The 15,784-nt window shown below is 39.1% G+C and overlaps 2 protein-coding genes across 3 annotated transcripts; both read right to left on the bottom strand.

Annotated features, from left to right (window-relative positions):
- Nucleotides 1-317: 317 nt before the first annotated feature.
- LOC104932121 (protein PML) lies at nucleotides 318-2,975 on the bottom strand. Of its 2 annotated transcripts, XM_027287678.1 has the most exons (3): nucleotides 2,869-2,975; nucleotides 2,689-2,783; nucleotides 318-1,615 (listed from the first exon to the last, which is right to left on the bottom strand). In XM_027287678.1, exons 2-3 carry the CDS (start codon nucleotides 2,765-2,767, stop codon nucleotides 957-959), a joined length of 738 nt encoding a protein of 245 aa, XP_027143479.1. In that variant the 5' UTR covers nucleotides 2,768-2,783; nucleotides 2,869-2,975; the 3' UTR covers nucleotides 318-956. The 2 variants fall into 2 exon arrangements, with proteins under 2 accessions (XP_027143479.1, XP_010745586.1); XM_010747284.3 differs by having other exon boundaries at nucleotides 2,689-2,962.
- An 8,341-nt stretch (nucleotides 2,976-11,316) lies between these two features.
- Nucleotides 11,317-15,299, bottom strand: LOC104932122 (DNA polymerase III PolC-type). The gene is made up of 3 exons (XM_010747285.3): nucleotides 15,071-15,299; nucleotides 14,895-14,940; nucleotides 11,317-12,023 (listed from the first exon to the last, which is right to left on the bottom strand). The coding sequence occupies exons 2-3, from the start codon at nucleotides 14,938-14,940 to the stop codon at nucleotides 11,467-11,469; spliced, it is 603 nt and encodes a 200-aa protein (XP_010745587.1). The 5' UTR covers nucleotides 15,071-15,299; the 3' UTR covers nucleotides 11,317-11,466.
- Nucleotides 15,300-15,784: the final 485 nt, after the last annotated feature.

Genomic DNA, 15,784 nt, shown 5'->3' with positions numbered 1-15,784 from the left:
TAATTCGTTCTTTGTGTTAAAAAACTAACACATTAAGGGTAATGTTACCTGATAACTCATAGCTGTTTAAAGATCGACTACAAAAAAATATTTATTTGGACTTTGTACTGTACAATACGGTAACATGTGACTTGTTATGATTTAACTCAGCTTAAATTAATGTTGTGCATTGTGATAAGTGTTTATTGCATCAAACCTCCATTTGAATATTTTATGTATAATTAGACATAGTGAGATGTAGAGGGGAGATCTCACTGATAAATTTCAGCCATATGTCCCAGCCCTACTTGAAACATTCACATATTTATCAAACACTGTGGGAATAAAATATATATTTATTAGCAGATTTAAATAAATAGAACTGTCATCAGAACCTTGAATTCATTTAATTCACAATCAGTAGCCAAACTCTGTATACAGAAGGAAAACAGTCAGCACAGTTTCACATTAATGAATTATTTGAAAATTTGCCTACATAACATGTTAACCATTTATATATAATCACACATACGTGTGAATATTTGTTGAGACATACTCATGTGGACAAAGAGATGCCAGCTGTTTATTGTTACCAGACTGAAGCATGCAGGTAAGATTGACAAAGCCAAACAAGGAAGTCTTTGGCTGAGGAGCAACGCATCACACCCCAATCTGAACACTGCATCTGGCTGAAATAGTACTGTACACCATCCAGATGTGCATGCATTGTCTCCATACGCCTCCCTCACCTTTCAAAAGCTTCCACAAACTGTTGCTGGAGTTTGTCTGTACTTTGAAAAGGATGCTTTAAGTGAGTTTTTCCAGGCAGTTTGTCATTTGTTCCGCGAGCAAGGAAACTGACTTCAGTGTGTTTCACATGTAAGATGCACCATACAGGCTGGTGAAGGCTGCCAGTCTCCTGTGGTTTAGTCTCATTTGTTTACAGTATTTATTTCTGATGTAAATGTTATTGAGTTTCATAATTCATGAAGTTCCTCTGCTTTGCTCTCTGTGACTGTCACTGTATGTCTGAAGTGCTCCCACAGGGGGCGCTGTTCTGGTATCTTACAGGGCACTTTAGATAAAGGAGCTGGTTTGTTTTCCATAGTGTCTAGAGTAAACTTGTGTTTGCAGATCAACTCTGGTGTGGGCTGAAGCACACCGTACAGTGCCTGTAACGCCCGCACATCCTCCAAAGCATCATGGGCCTTGTAGTTCACACCCAGCAGCTCCCTGACCAGGTTCTCCTGCCGAAAACTCTTAAGGCATTGGCCCTTCAGCATCTCACGAGCCAGTGGTAGAGTGTCAACACAGCCTGAGACGGATGACTCAAACTCTGCTCTCAGGTCCAGCTCATCGAGAGCTCGAGCCAGCAGTGGACAGTCGAAGCGGCGAATGTTGTGGCCAACGACAAGTGGGCGCCCGAGCATTTGAAGGAAAGCTATGAAGGAGACCAGGACCTCTCGCAGGGAGTTGGTAAGGACTAGTTGTCGATGGAGGTACAGTCTCCGTCTGCGGACCCTGAAGCCAGTCACTTTGGAAGCTCCTCGCTGCATTCGACACCGAGGGATGATGTAAAGGTTGAGTGAGTGGCCTCCACTCACTGCAGCCAGCTGGACGATCTCACAACTCTGACCTGGAGGAATAAAACACGGAGAAAGGCAGTGAATCATCCGCTTCAGGGGAACTCTGAATGTGAAAGCAGCAAATGGGAAATATTCGAAAAGATTACAATATGTGAAGATATGGTATGTCAATAAACTGTTAATTGATAATAGCCACAACAATGTTTTTTGATAATTCAACTAATTCAAATGCCTTAGAAATCAAACTATTGTATCACATTGATCATAATAAAACCAAATATGACCGCAAAAACCTCTGACTACAGCAAAGTTTATATGGTCTCACAGTGTATGTATGTATAGTTAGTTATTGTAACAAACTGACAAGCAATACAAAGATGATATCAAACATTTCTGCCCCATTGGCCAAGTCATATCTAACAGAGAACAAGAAATAATCTAAGTAGTAGGCTTTCTTTATCTTAACAGTGAAACTGTTGCCTTTGTTGCCTAAGTACCCGCTGTCCAATGAAGTTAGAGTTGAAACAGTTAGGGGGTCAGGGTTTTTCTTAACAGACCTTTTTCAAAGCATCCACAGCGCAGGTGTTTCCAATTATACTAATTAAGTATAATTAAGGTTCAGTTCCATTTAGTGCAGCAGAGACTTTCCAGTAAGTCCACACGCATCACAACAGCACGCTGACTCTGTGTGAGCTAAATGGAACTGAACCTTAATTAGTATAATTGATAACACCTGTGTTATTTCATAAGAACTTGGTAAAAACAACAACAGAAAACAGTCAGACCTAGTATTGACACATTTAAGCCCTGCTTTAGTCCTCCTCCTTTTTAATGATGAAGTGTCAGGTCGTACAGATTAACAGGAGCTAGTGGGAGCTGCAGGTTATGAGTGTTGCGCACATCTTATCCCCCCACAGTCGTGTTTCAAACTGAATATCTAATTATTAAAAAATGTATTAAAATGTCTACTGCCTACAGGACGCGCGGGAACGCCGTGAACTCGAACTCAGCTCGTGAGAATCAAAACACATGACAAATAATGCAAACTTTCTTGTTATTATTAGCATTACATTTTGTCTTCAATAAGTCCCAAAGCAGCAGAGGACAGGTGAAATACTCTTACCCAGTCCAGTTGTCTCTAAGTCGAAGAAAACCAGCGACTGTTGAGACTTGTCTGCGCGGTGTGACTCGGATGTTTGCATCCCGTCTGCACGGCCACTGTTTGTTCGACACACGTCACTGAATCCTGACAGCGAAGGTTTGTTAAATAAACGAGACAAAGACAGCAGCAGTGCGTGCTCACCTTCCTGCCGGTGCTCGGTAAACACTTCACCGTTCCCTCCGTATGTTTTCAAATATCTGCGTGCGCAGACCGGATATCAAGACTTTTCAAAACAAAAGCTCAACTTCTGTCATCAGATTTGCGCAAGCGCAGAATCTTTTCTTCTTCTGAAATATGATTCAGATACAAGCGTCCCAAGTAGAGTGCTGCCCTCCACAGGAAAACAACAAAACATGATTGATCACTGTGATTGTAATCATCCCATTCCAAAAGATGTGATTTGATTAAATTACTGCACAATCCCACATCTATAAATCAAATGTATAACCTACATTAGTTGTATTGCTCATTTCCCTTTTTGTATAGATGAATCTAAATTTGAATAAATATGTGAAAAGAGGTTAAACATGCAAATAAACTAAACCTGTGCTAAGATTTTACAAATAGAAAACTATATAAAAAGTAAAAGTAAAAAAAAAAGAAAGAAAAGTTTTTACATAAATGAGAAATAGATAAAAACTATGTACAGTTCAATTAAGTTGTAGGAAATGTATGTCATGACAAAATGGCAAAATATAAATAAGTAAAATTTACATTACAAAGATTCCATGAAAATATCAAAAACACATTATTTCAGATTACAAATCTGTAACTGTTCTTAGTTAGGGCCTGTTTTGTCATGTTTTGTAGTAATTTGATTGTAGATGTCAAGGTTCATCCATACTTAAACAGTTTTAAGAGAGAGCAACCAACCCTGTTAATAGATCCACTTACACTCGCCTCTCTCATCTTAGTGATTTCCTCAACAGGCAGCACAGTGCGGCAGAGGTTATAACCCTTTTCTGTGTGTTTGCATGTTGTGTGGGTTCTCTCTGAATACTCGGCTTTGCATTTGACGTTGCCCATAGGTGTGAATGGTTAAGTCTCCTGTATATCACCTGTCACCTGCTGCATTGCATACTGGTCTACTGAGGCGACTCTATGGAGGGATTTGAAATTGGTGCAAACGATAAAAAAAAGAAAAAAGTAGTCTAGAAGATTCAAATGGAAGTTTAATGGAGGAATAGAAAAAAAACAGTGCTAAAATTTACCAGAGAAAGAGTATAACATTTATATAAGACATGTTACAGACAAAGCTAAATAACATAAAGCATTATACAGAGTGAAAATGACATATCTGTGAGTTTGGGGTGGAACATACATTATTTGTCTCCAATTACAAGAAATCTATAAGTCTGTCCAACAACTTGATGACACATGGTGAGAACAAAACAAAACAACTGCAACTACAACTTTCTTTGAGGCAAGATTGAGTTGATGTTTTTGTTTTTCAGTAGTAGTGAAATTAAGACATGCTGAAGATAAAGTCGGAGATATACCATCTGTCAAGATTCCATGTGTTGAACAGCTTCTTCAGCATCACAGCGTCCTCTAGTCCATCATGAGCGTTGTAGGTAACTCCCAGGAAGTACCAGACTAAATACTGCTGAGAATGACGGCGCAGATAAGGAAATAGATCCCTGCTTACTTCTATAGTGTCCAAAAAACCAGACACCATCTGCTGAAAGTCTTGCCAGAGGGAGAACCTTTTCAGCACTCTGGTGAGCACAACAGCATCAAACCGCCTTGAATAGTGGGCTGCCAGAATCACAGGGCGGCGGAAGGAGTAAAGAAAGTCTATGAAGGAGGTGAGAGCATCAAAAAGAGAGATGGTGTCAACTGGTTCCCCATAGCGATACAGCCAGCCATGCCTTTTGGTGAAGCCTGTGATGCTTGAGGCACCCGGACTGATGGTGCGGTGAGGGAGGATAAACTTATTAAACTTTCTCTTTCCACAGACGGCTGACAGCTGGATGATGTGACACCAGTCGACGTCTGAAAGTGGAGAAGAGATGGATTCAAGGAGGATAAGAGAAAATAAAATAAACACAGTTAAAATATTTAAATCATAAAACCTATTTTCATCAACAATGTAAATTTGTCAGCAGCTGCTCCACCTATCAGCACCATTAAAGCTCACTAATTAACACTTTAATTAATGTCTCTTTGCCAATGTCAAGCTGTGGTTTAAAGACGGGTTATGTGCTGGACTATTTCTTAGCCCGGAGCAATGGCTGGATTGTGATGCTTGCATCTTAAAGCAACATTGTGTAACTTTTTGCCCATAAAATAACAAATCTGAAATCATTTTAATGGTTTCTGTGTCGTCTCTACTCTGCACCCTGTTCTTGCACTACTTTGTGCTCCGGGTACAATCACCCGCAAGACTCAAACACCACCAACTATTTCACTGATTTTGGTGAAACTGGATCATATTTCATGGAGAAAATGATTTCTGGCTTTCCTTCTGATGTCCTCCAAGCTTCCTGGTGGACAGTAAAGTAAACTGCGTGTTTGGACGAACAGGAAGAGGAGGTTTTCAGGCACAGGTGTGGGCGGATGCTGACCGAGAGCAGAGCCGGTGTCATGCCAGAACAGGAGATGGACAAGGCTTCTTGTGTTGTTACGCTTGTTTGATTTTTGGATGTGGACAAAAAAAAATTATTATAAGTAACACAATCAACAAATACAACAATATAGTACACACCATACCACACACCACAGTAGCGTTAGCAGATCTGGGACCCAAAATTGCAAGAAAGTAGTTATTGTTGAATTAAAATTTTCATTTATTTATTTATTTAAGTTATTTTTACTTTTTGAAAAAAAAATTAAAACGTCTTCATAGATTGTTCAATTAGTTGATTCACTCTTTAAATTCTTCTGTCAGAGAAAAAAAAAACTATAGTTACTCTCACATCTTTCTTCAAACTGGCCACAATCAACCTCTTTTGCTGTGTCTGCCGATGTTATTTTCTTTTCTTTTGCCAAAGTCTTCTCTACTAATATCTGCCATCTTAATCCAAAATAGAATTCTCTCCTCGCCTACAAAGCACTTTATGGTCAGACACCATCATATCTTAAAGAGCTCAAAGTACTCTATTACCCTACTAGAACACTGCGCTCTCCTCTAGTCTCCAAAAGTAGAATGGGAGCCAGAGCTTTCAGCTATCAAGCTCTACTGTGAAATCAGCTCACATTTTTGGTTCTGGAGGCAAACCCCCTCTCCACATTCTTTTATTGACTTTTACACTCATCATGACATCATTGTTAATTTCCAAATAACCGTACAGTTGCAGCATGTTGTGCAAAGTAATGGGGATGATTCCAGGAAAGCCATCACCTTTAGATGATAGTTTAGAGTTTGAAATTGTATGAAGAAGAAATACTTTATTAATCCCCTTAAGGGGAAAAAAAAAAATTTTCACTCAGTTTTTTTTCATTTACATGCACACACCCAAACACATATACAGTACAAGGCTCATAGACATGCAAATGTGTGGGTATGTCATGCTGTGTCTACTCTGTTTCCTTGGTTGCCCCACACAGCAGCTGGGCTGATAAGGACTGACTCAAGCCTCCCAGTTCTAGTTTGTGAAAGAAACCAAGGTCAAGATAAATCTAACAAACAGACTGTCTGTTAGAACTAACACCCAATGGGATCCTCACACATATTTAGTTGAGTATATTATTAGGGCGGCAGTAGCTCAGTCCATAAGGAATTGGCTTGGTGGTAGTCCTGTTTTCGGTCTTTTCTTTTCATTTATGTAGTGGGTTGTAGGCAGGTTTAGTTTGGGGGTGGATGCTGGGTGCGACGGCTGTTGGCTGGCTCAGTGTTCTCTCTCTCATTTGTTTGTTTTGGCCAGGAACCTCCAACCCGTTTTGTTTTGTTATTTTCTGGGGAATTATTTCATTAGTTTTTTGAATTTATAAAAATTAATTCCACAACAGTGGTAACTTTTGTCTTTATGTTTTCTTTCAATATGCTTCAGGCCCTGCGAGCCCTTGAGGAGGGTGGCCAGTTCAAGCCCCGCATGGACCAAATACGGAAGGTGGACTGGTAGCTGGAGAGGTGCCAGTTCACCTCCTGGGCACTGTGCCTTGAGCAAGGCACCTCCCTGGGTTAAAATGCAAATAAAAATAGAGTGTAAAAATTTCCCCGTCGTGGGATTAACAAAGTATATCTTCTTCTTATACCTTTATTTGGAAATTAGCAGACCTTATAGATCCATGTTCATGTCAAATATTTCCTGTCAGGAGATGACCTAAAGAACTGGGTTGGCATCTACTAAGTGATTCCTTGTACTGCTGATCTCAGTTCTCCTTGATGAAGCTTAAAAAATGACTGCTCTGTAAGTCAAGAACTCCTGAGAAGCTTTTTAACCATCTCATCAGATTTCCTTACACCCACTATCATTATCATTCAAATTTGTTATTAACTCAGTATATGTATGTGTGTGTGTATATATATATGTATGTGTGTGTGTGTATATATATATATGTGTGTGTGTGTGTGTGTGTGTTTCTTTTTGTGGTTGTAAATGGCTGTGTTCAGACATGCATAAGATGGTGGAAAGATGAGACTCTGAAATGGCTAGCAGGAAAGAAGACAACCACATGCCCTATTTAGGACCTAGCTACAGGGGGTTACCAAGGGCTCAGCAGCATGGCATGTGTTCATCAAGAAGTAACCTCTGTGTCTGTAAAATGAAACCTAGTTTTAGTGCAGTTCCTTGAATGGTCACTTGATGCTGGCCAAAGAACAAGTTAGCTTCTTTTTTTTAATTTTTTTATTTTAATTAAAAATAAATTAGCCTTTTTAAAAAAAATGACATTCTTATGCACGGTGATAAAGGGAAATATTCTATTATAGTTTTACTCGACTTATCTGCTGCCTTTCATACCACTGATGATGACATTTTAATCAATAGATTACTGAACTGGGTTAGTATATCTGCGCTCGAATGGTTGTATATGTCTGTTCCTCTTTTATGTGGGGGTCCACAAGGGTCGATCCTTAAACCTGTTCTATTTTCATTGTATGTGCTACCTCTAAACAAGGCAATATGTGACTGAAAGTTCTGGGAAGAATCCAGTAAGAGGACCTTTTGTTTTTATGATCAAATGTTGCCCTTCAAGCTCAATGAAATCAACAGACAAACAGATGTAATGTTGATGTTACCTAAATCAGTGGTCTCCAGGTCAAAGAAAACAATGGTTCTGCCATTAGACATCTGTGAATTTAAAGAAACATTTAAACATGAGCTGATAACACTCCACACATCTGATGTGTTTTACAGTGACTGTGGTCAAGCCAGCCATTATTTGATCATTCTGAACACAGTTTTAACATGGACATTCTTATATTCAATGTAGTATAAGAATATTGATCAAATATAATAATTAATTGAAATAACTGGATCATTTCAAAGTGTTAAAAACACAACCCCATCACAATCTCTCAGTACTGTTCATAATCCAAAAAGTAACAAGGTGTGACAGGGTTGTGCAAAAGAGCACAGATATGTTTTTTTTCCATTTTATATAAGCCATATCCCAAGTACACTTTTATCAAATGCCACCAGGAATATGACAAAATAGGGGGTGTCAACTGAAAACATAAGCTCATTTCTGATATAAAGATACATTTTGTTTTTTTCACACATTATTAACGGGGACATTTCAATTAAAAGCCATCCAATAGGTAAAATACACTTAATAAGGTCAGAGGGACTCGTGGAATGACTACTGTATTTAATCCTTGTCAGTGCAGAGTTGTAAAGAGGACTGAAACATGTCCATGACACTGCAGCTTCACGTTAAGTCACGTTAAGCACCGCGTCATCCAGGATGCCGTCGAGTCTGCAGGCCGCAGAGTGGGTATACGCTCACAACCTCTACTCAAGAATTGAGTTTTTAGCCCACATCAAAGTTTATTCTTGAAGGATAGTGGGTTGCAAACAGTGGTTTCACTGCGATGATAAATTGCGCACTTGGAACACTGAGGCGGTGTGTGCGCACTGTTCTTTAAAACAGCCGATTAACAAAACAAAGTGTGAACATTACAGACACTCACCGTGGACACTTTGATGAGATCTCAGCTGATCGTGTGGATAAAAGGCCGTCGATACAGGATTGAGGAATTATTGTCGGAAGATTGTGTCGATAATGGAGACGAACTTTTGACGCGTTTTCGAAATAGATCTAACAGCCTGTCACACAGCGGAAATAAAAAACACAGTAGTCTGCAGTTTAGATGACTTGCACGTCCAAACGTGGGTTTCCCCTAAAACAAAACTTTGTCCGTGTGTGTGTGGATGCCAGCAGGGAGGCAGGGCTAAGCTGATCCACACACCCTTATGAGCAGAACTTGTCTCACCCGTTTGCGTTAAATTATAAATAACACGATGAGCATTTACTCATACATTAAAATTGGAGTATACAGTTTTAAATGTGTGGACTGGAGTTTGTATATGACCAACTGAAACACTATCAGCACCGTTATATAATAAAAGATGATCTGTAACATGATTATAAACATAAAACAGGTTGTGATACATGCGAGTGTAAGCACAAATAAGATAATTAAGTTTTAATATGTGTGAAAATATGTGATGATTAAATGATTCATAAAAAAAATATGAAAAAATACAGTATGAGTCAGTCTGGACGTGTTCAGACATGCCTGTCAGCGACCATCGGGCAATTCTACCAGGCACGGATGCAACGCGTTCTGCTGCAGCCAGAGCTATGTGTGCCCCCCTACTCCAGTTTGAAACTCCACCAAAGAGATTTAACACTCTAAAATATAAAAAATAAATAATAATAATAATAATAATAAAACCTGGAAAGACGATGGACCTCAATTTGATGATGCCAATTTGAAGAGTGGGCCATGCAGATTAAGAAACAAACAAAATGATAAATAGTTGTAGTGGAAAAATTCTTTGTAACCTTTAGTCTACATTTATATTTCTGTGTTTAGCTTTGTATGAACATTGTCCTACTTAGGAGACTGCCTCCTGATGGTTTGATATATGTTTGAGTCCTGGCATTTCTCTCTGTCCCTGAGATGTTGGTACCAGCCATAGTGTGGAAGGGGGATATTTACGAGGGTAGGGTCTCTCCTTTGATGACCTCAGAGGAGGGTCTATTCCCCACCCTATCTATCTATCCCACCTTGCCAACCAAGTTGATCCTCACCCGCACCCTGGGCGGTCGCCCACATTGCCCATAGCTAAAACCGGCCCTGCTCCTTGCCCAAGAATAAAGTTCTCATATAATACTGATCGTGTTCTCAGTCTTTATCGAATTTCCGCAACATAGTCTAGTTTGGAAAGTATGGAAGTGCATTGCATTCACTGGATAAAAAAAAAAAATAGACACCTTTGTTATAAAAATTAGAATTATATTGGGGTTCAGGTGTTTTAATTCATATAGTGTGTGTATCCTGTCTTTTGCATGTCTCGTGCACTTCCCTTATTTGGCATGTTATTTACTGAGGCTGGCAGGGAGAGATAACTATAAATCAACAGTACAAGGACAGGAGAGACAGGTTAGGGGAGTACCATTTGGATATGAAACATAAAGCAAAACCAAAAAGGAACGTTATGATGTTATCTGTATCAGTGGGGAGGTGTCTGGGACAGCCCATTTAAAAAAATGTATAAGAACCAACTGTTAGAGCTCCACAAGGAGCCTTTTCTCTGTAACCCCTTTTGTGTGTTGCACTGTTAAACACTCCTTCTTGTACAAGAATAATAAATCCAACTTAAACTTTGATACTTTGAATCCAGTCTTCCTTATTTTGGGTTTTTTCTTTAAAATTTTCCATAACAACCTTATCTCGTAATTACGAGATATCGTAAGCAAAGAGTTAAAGTGTTGAATTTGAGAGAGGAATTTGGTGTGGCGGTTGAAAATTAAGGCCACATGCTTAACTTTTCACTTTCACTTTCATTTCAACAGAACCGGAAAAGTACTTAAAACTCCAGAAGGCTTTGCTTTCATGTGGGAGGGGATCTGCTGTTTTCTTAGAACAAGCAGTCATGTTTTTCATTTTTCAGCAAGCTCTCTATGCCCATGTACCCAAATCCCATATATAGCCTCCAGCATGTTCCAGTGGGCCTCAAGCTTCCTACAAGAGGTTTTGGACCAAAGTTTTGGACCAAACATTGCTCTCATTACCATCAACAAAACACCAAATGAAGGAATATATTTGAAAGAATGGTCATCATCCCTCCAGCAGAGTTCAGAGACTTGTAGAATTAATGCATTGCATTGAGTGCATATGGTGGCCTTTCTAGTCTTCTGACCATTTAAAGTGCTTTTACATGACATATCTCATACAGACATTCATACACAAATTCAAACACTGATTAGCACATTAGCTACCATGCAAGGTGCCAATGCTACCATATAGCTAAAAGCTAGCTAAAATAAGGTAAGATAATATAAACAAAGCACAGAATACCTTGTAGCTGCATTGCATGTTGGCCTGTTCAGGTGACTCTGTGGAGAGATTTCTCCAAGATGATTTTAAATTTGGTGCAAACAATAATTAAAAAAAAAAATACGAAGTAGTCAAAATGAAGATTCAAATGGAAGTTTAATGGTTCTTGTACAGAATCAACATTACATATCTGTGAGTTTGGGATGTAACATACATGATTTGTCTACAGACAAGATATTTTACCCATCCTTTTTGCTTTTTTTTTTAATTGCTTTCCTCTTTCTCCTTTAGTAGGTTTTTTTTTTAAAAGACAATTCAGACAGGCTCCGGGTAGCATTGGAGATATCCCATCTATCACGTTTCCATTTGTTGAACAGCTCCTCCAGCATCCTGGCATCCTCTAGAGAATTATGAGCGTCGTAGGTCTTTTGCAGGAAGTGACAGACTAAATTCTGCAGAGAATGACTGTCCAGTTCAGGAAATAGATCCCTGCTTAGATCTAGAGTATCCAGAAACCCAGACACCACCTTCTGGAATTTATGCCAGAAGGAGAACCTTTTCAGCACCCTGATGAGCACAGGTGCATCAAACCCCCTTGCATTGTGGGCTGCCAGAATCACAGGGTAGCGGAAGGAGTAAAGAAAGTTCATGAAGGAGTTGAGAGCTTTAAATAGAGAAATGGTATCCAATGGCTCCCCATTGCGATACAGCTGGCCGTTACTGAGAGTGAAGCCTGTGACCCTTGAGGCACCCCGCCTGATGTTGCGGTCAGGGAGAATAAACTCGTCAAACTCTCTCTCTTCACAGATGGCTGACAACTGGATGATGTGACAATATTTAGTGTCTGAAAGTAGAGAAGAGATGGATTAAAGGAAGATAAGAGAGAAGAAAATAAATAAATACAGGTTACAATACAGTGGTCCCTCATTTATCGCGGAGGATACGTTCTAAAAATAACCTGCACTAAACGAAATCCGCGAAGTAAGTTTTCCAATTATTCTACATGTTTTAAGGCCGTAAAACCCGTATTGTCAGCAACTGAATTGAATAAAAATGTTGTGGTTTGACAGAGGGTTGCTGGACTACTTTTTGGACAGGAGCAATGGCTGGGTTTTGGTACTGTTGGACAGGTCCAGGCTAGCTATTTCCCCCTGTTTCCATTCTTTGTGCTAAGCTAGGCTAACCAGCGGTAGCTCAAAATTTACTGCACAAACTTTGAAGTGGTCTCAATCTTTTCATGTAACTCTATGCAAGAAACCCAAGTGTCAATCAAGTTCTTTAATTCCCATGTTGACCTTGGGGTCATTTTGACCCCAGAGAACAAAAGGTGTATGAAACTTGTCCTATCTAGCTGTGACTTGCTCCAGGTGCCTCCCAAGAGTTGGATAGCAAGTCTAATTTAGCGACTTTCTGCCGACAGTTTCACTATCTCAATGAAGAGGAGTTCCTGTTGATAACCTTCAAGGCTAAGATAAAGGCTGAACTTCAGTTGAACTCACCATTACATTTGGAGAGAAACAACTAAACTTCAGTTGAGATGAGGAAACATTTCCAAAAAGTAGAAGTTGTGCTAAGACTTTTTTTTCTCAAAAACTATTATTACTTCTTGTTAAGATGGATGTTGTCAAGCAACCCAAATGGCAGGAACCATATGCAGGAATTGTTTTGCCCCATATACAACAACAGAAAAGAAAGATCTAAATTAAGTTTCACAAGTAAAGCATTTTTCATTTGATTACAAATGGACTGTTCTTTGCCTTATATCACACAGAATTGCTGTTACACTTTATTTTCATCTTCAGTCTGATATTTTCTGAATTCTAACCAACTTCCGTGGGGGAGGGGGATATGATTGTTCCTAATCAATCACTAGATACCAATATATCCACCACCAACACCATTTTGAAACAGAAGAGACTCCTCTAAATCCAGCAGGAAATATCTCCCCTTTAAAAAAAAATGCCCTTTAAGCAAAGTGCTGTTTGGATTTCTAAGAAATTGGCACTTTAATCGATTCAGAGCAGCCTGGAAAGCAGTGCAGGATTGTTGTGGTTTCACTACACTTATCACACTTGAGGTGTAAATAGTAACTGCTTTGTACTTATATAATACCTTTCCAGTCTTCTGACCACTCAAAGCTCTTTTACATTACATGTGTCATTCACCCATTCACGCACATTCATACACTGATGGCATTAGCTGCCATGCCAGGTGCCAACTGCTCATCAGTTTGAGGAGTTAACCATTCACACACTTTCAGTAATGAGTGCAGCCGGAGTTTCATTTTAGCTTTACACACCCAAACCACATAACCACTGACCCAGGATGTTTGCTTCCAAGTCTGTTTATTAATCTGCTTTTTTTCTTTTATACCCTTTGGTCTTTAAAATGTCAGAAAATAGTGAAGAATCCTGTAAAGCTCACAAGTATTTATTTTATATTTTGTCCTATTTTGTCCTTGTATAATTAAATCTGCGTGTTGCAGCTTTGATTCGAGCATGTCATGTAGCGGAGGTGTCCCATGAGACCCAAAGGAAGAACATCTCTGGTGGTTTGCGTTCAGACACAGACATGTCTTCTGTTGTGTAATGTTATCGGCTCAAAGTGTAACAACAGTCTAGTGATACTATCATGATGCTATTCCAAAAGTGTGAGGGTAAAATTCTCTGGATTTTCATGAACGAGAAGAGACAGACGTCATCTTCATATGTGAGATTAGACACCAGTAAAAACAGAAACTGAACACAGTCTTATCCTCCTCAACATTGTCAAGTGAGTTGAGATCTCTGATCCGCTAGCACGGCGAAAGAGCTAATGTAAACAACCTGGGAAATGGATGATAGAGAGTTTCTCACTGTCTGACCTTGCAAATGGGGAAGTAAAATGACAATTAATAAATCATGCTGAGGGGTTTAGCAAAGAAACTTGAGCAACCAAACCGGAGGAGAAAGCTTAAGAAGGGAAGGGGTATATGAAGCAAGTAGGATACATCTGGATGGACAAGGAGGATGATGGATTACGTAACATATGACTCATTGCCATATGTTACGTAATCCATCATCTCATAAAGTCTCGATGTCCCGATGTGTGACAGTCTGAATTGATAAGAAATCATCGCCATGGCTAATATCAGCTGAACTGTTAGGTAGTCATACTGGTATACAATGAAAAGACGTCAGGATATTAAATGGGGGACTATTAAAAGATTAGAGATGGGATTTATGGCTCTTTGGAGGGAGCCGGATCTTTGTGATTCGTTCATTTAAAAAAACTGTCTCATTTGGCTAATTTTTATATTTATTCACTTTTAAGAAGCTAGCTTGGGGTTAATTCATTTTATCCTGGATATAATCACAGGGAGGAATGATGGGCTGAAATTTGGATCAGAATAATTTCAAACTCAGATTTCCCACCAATATCTGAGTTTGAATTATTCTGAAATATTAATTATAGCTTCATTTGACGTGTGGACAAGATTTTAAAGTTGAATCTTGCTGCTGCTGTTGCCTTTTTTTTTTTCCTCACTGAGACACTCAGGAGAAAAGATAAGACAAAAAAAATATTTTTATCATTTTGTCTTCCACAGTTGTAGAACAATAACAAATATTTTGGTCAAATATTGTTAAAAATGTCCCATGACGACGGTGATTATTATCAGGAAGGAAAATAAAAGTGATGACATTGTGAGTGATGAATTAATGAAAGCTGATGTTACCTAAACCAGTGGTCTTCAGGTCAACGAAAACAATGATTTCAGGCATCTGCAGGATTTAAAGAAACACACATTTGATAAGAGCCTCCATGGGTGACAGCATTCAGATCTACAGAGTTAGCTTTAACTACTGAACATGACAGAGAGGAGAAGCACAGCTGAACATTACAGTCACTCACCGTGGACACTTTGATGAGGATCAGCTGAGTGGTGGTGGTGGGACAGATGTGAAGTCAGCTGGAGTAACCTCAGTTAGGTCTGCCAGAAAAAAAAGGCTGTCGATACAGAATTGTGAAATAATGATAAACTTTTGATGCTTTTCCTTGAAATAGATCTAACAGCCTTTCACACAGCGGAAACACACCAGAGCGTCAGTCTGCAGTTTAGCTGATTTGCACACTAAACGTCAATTTCCTCTGCCTGTCGGCATGAAGGCAGGGCTAAGTTGCCCCACACACTTCCGAGCTGAATGTGTGGTATGAGTAAACCAAAAAGGGAGACAATGAAGCTCTAGTAGTACTAATAAGACTCTAGTAGACTAGTCAAGTCATATAACCATATATACAGTGCACAGTATGTTAGGGTGCATTTGATCCATGTGGCAAAAGTTTAATGCTCTGTGTCTAAGTACTGTATGTTTTAACCCTATATCAGATTGACATGCACACATCTGGTGCAAATGTTGGCTGGATCAGGGTCAGAAGGGGACTCTAAATGCTGATTAAAGTTCAGTTTTTCAGTTTGTTTCGAACATGTGCGAGAAACACAACAAAGTAAACTGAAAAACAAACAAATCCAATAAAAATAGTGTTATAAAAATTAGGTTTATACTGTGTTTGAGATGTTTTAAATCATACAATGTGTATGTGAGTTCCTATTTCTTACATGTTCTG

The sequence above is a fragment of the Larimichthys crocea genome, chromosome XIV (genome assembly GCF_000972845.2).
Source record: "Larimichthys crocea isolate SSNF chromosome XIV, L_crocea_2.0, whole genome shotgun sequence".
NCBI lineage: Eukaryota > Metazoa > Chordata > Actinopteri > Sciaenidae > Larimichthys > Larimichthys crocea.
This window is presented reverse-complemented; position numbering and strand designations above follow the sequence as displayed.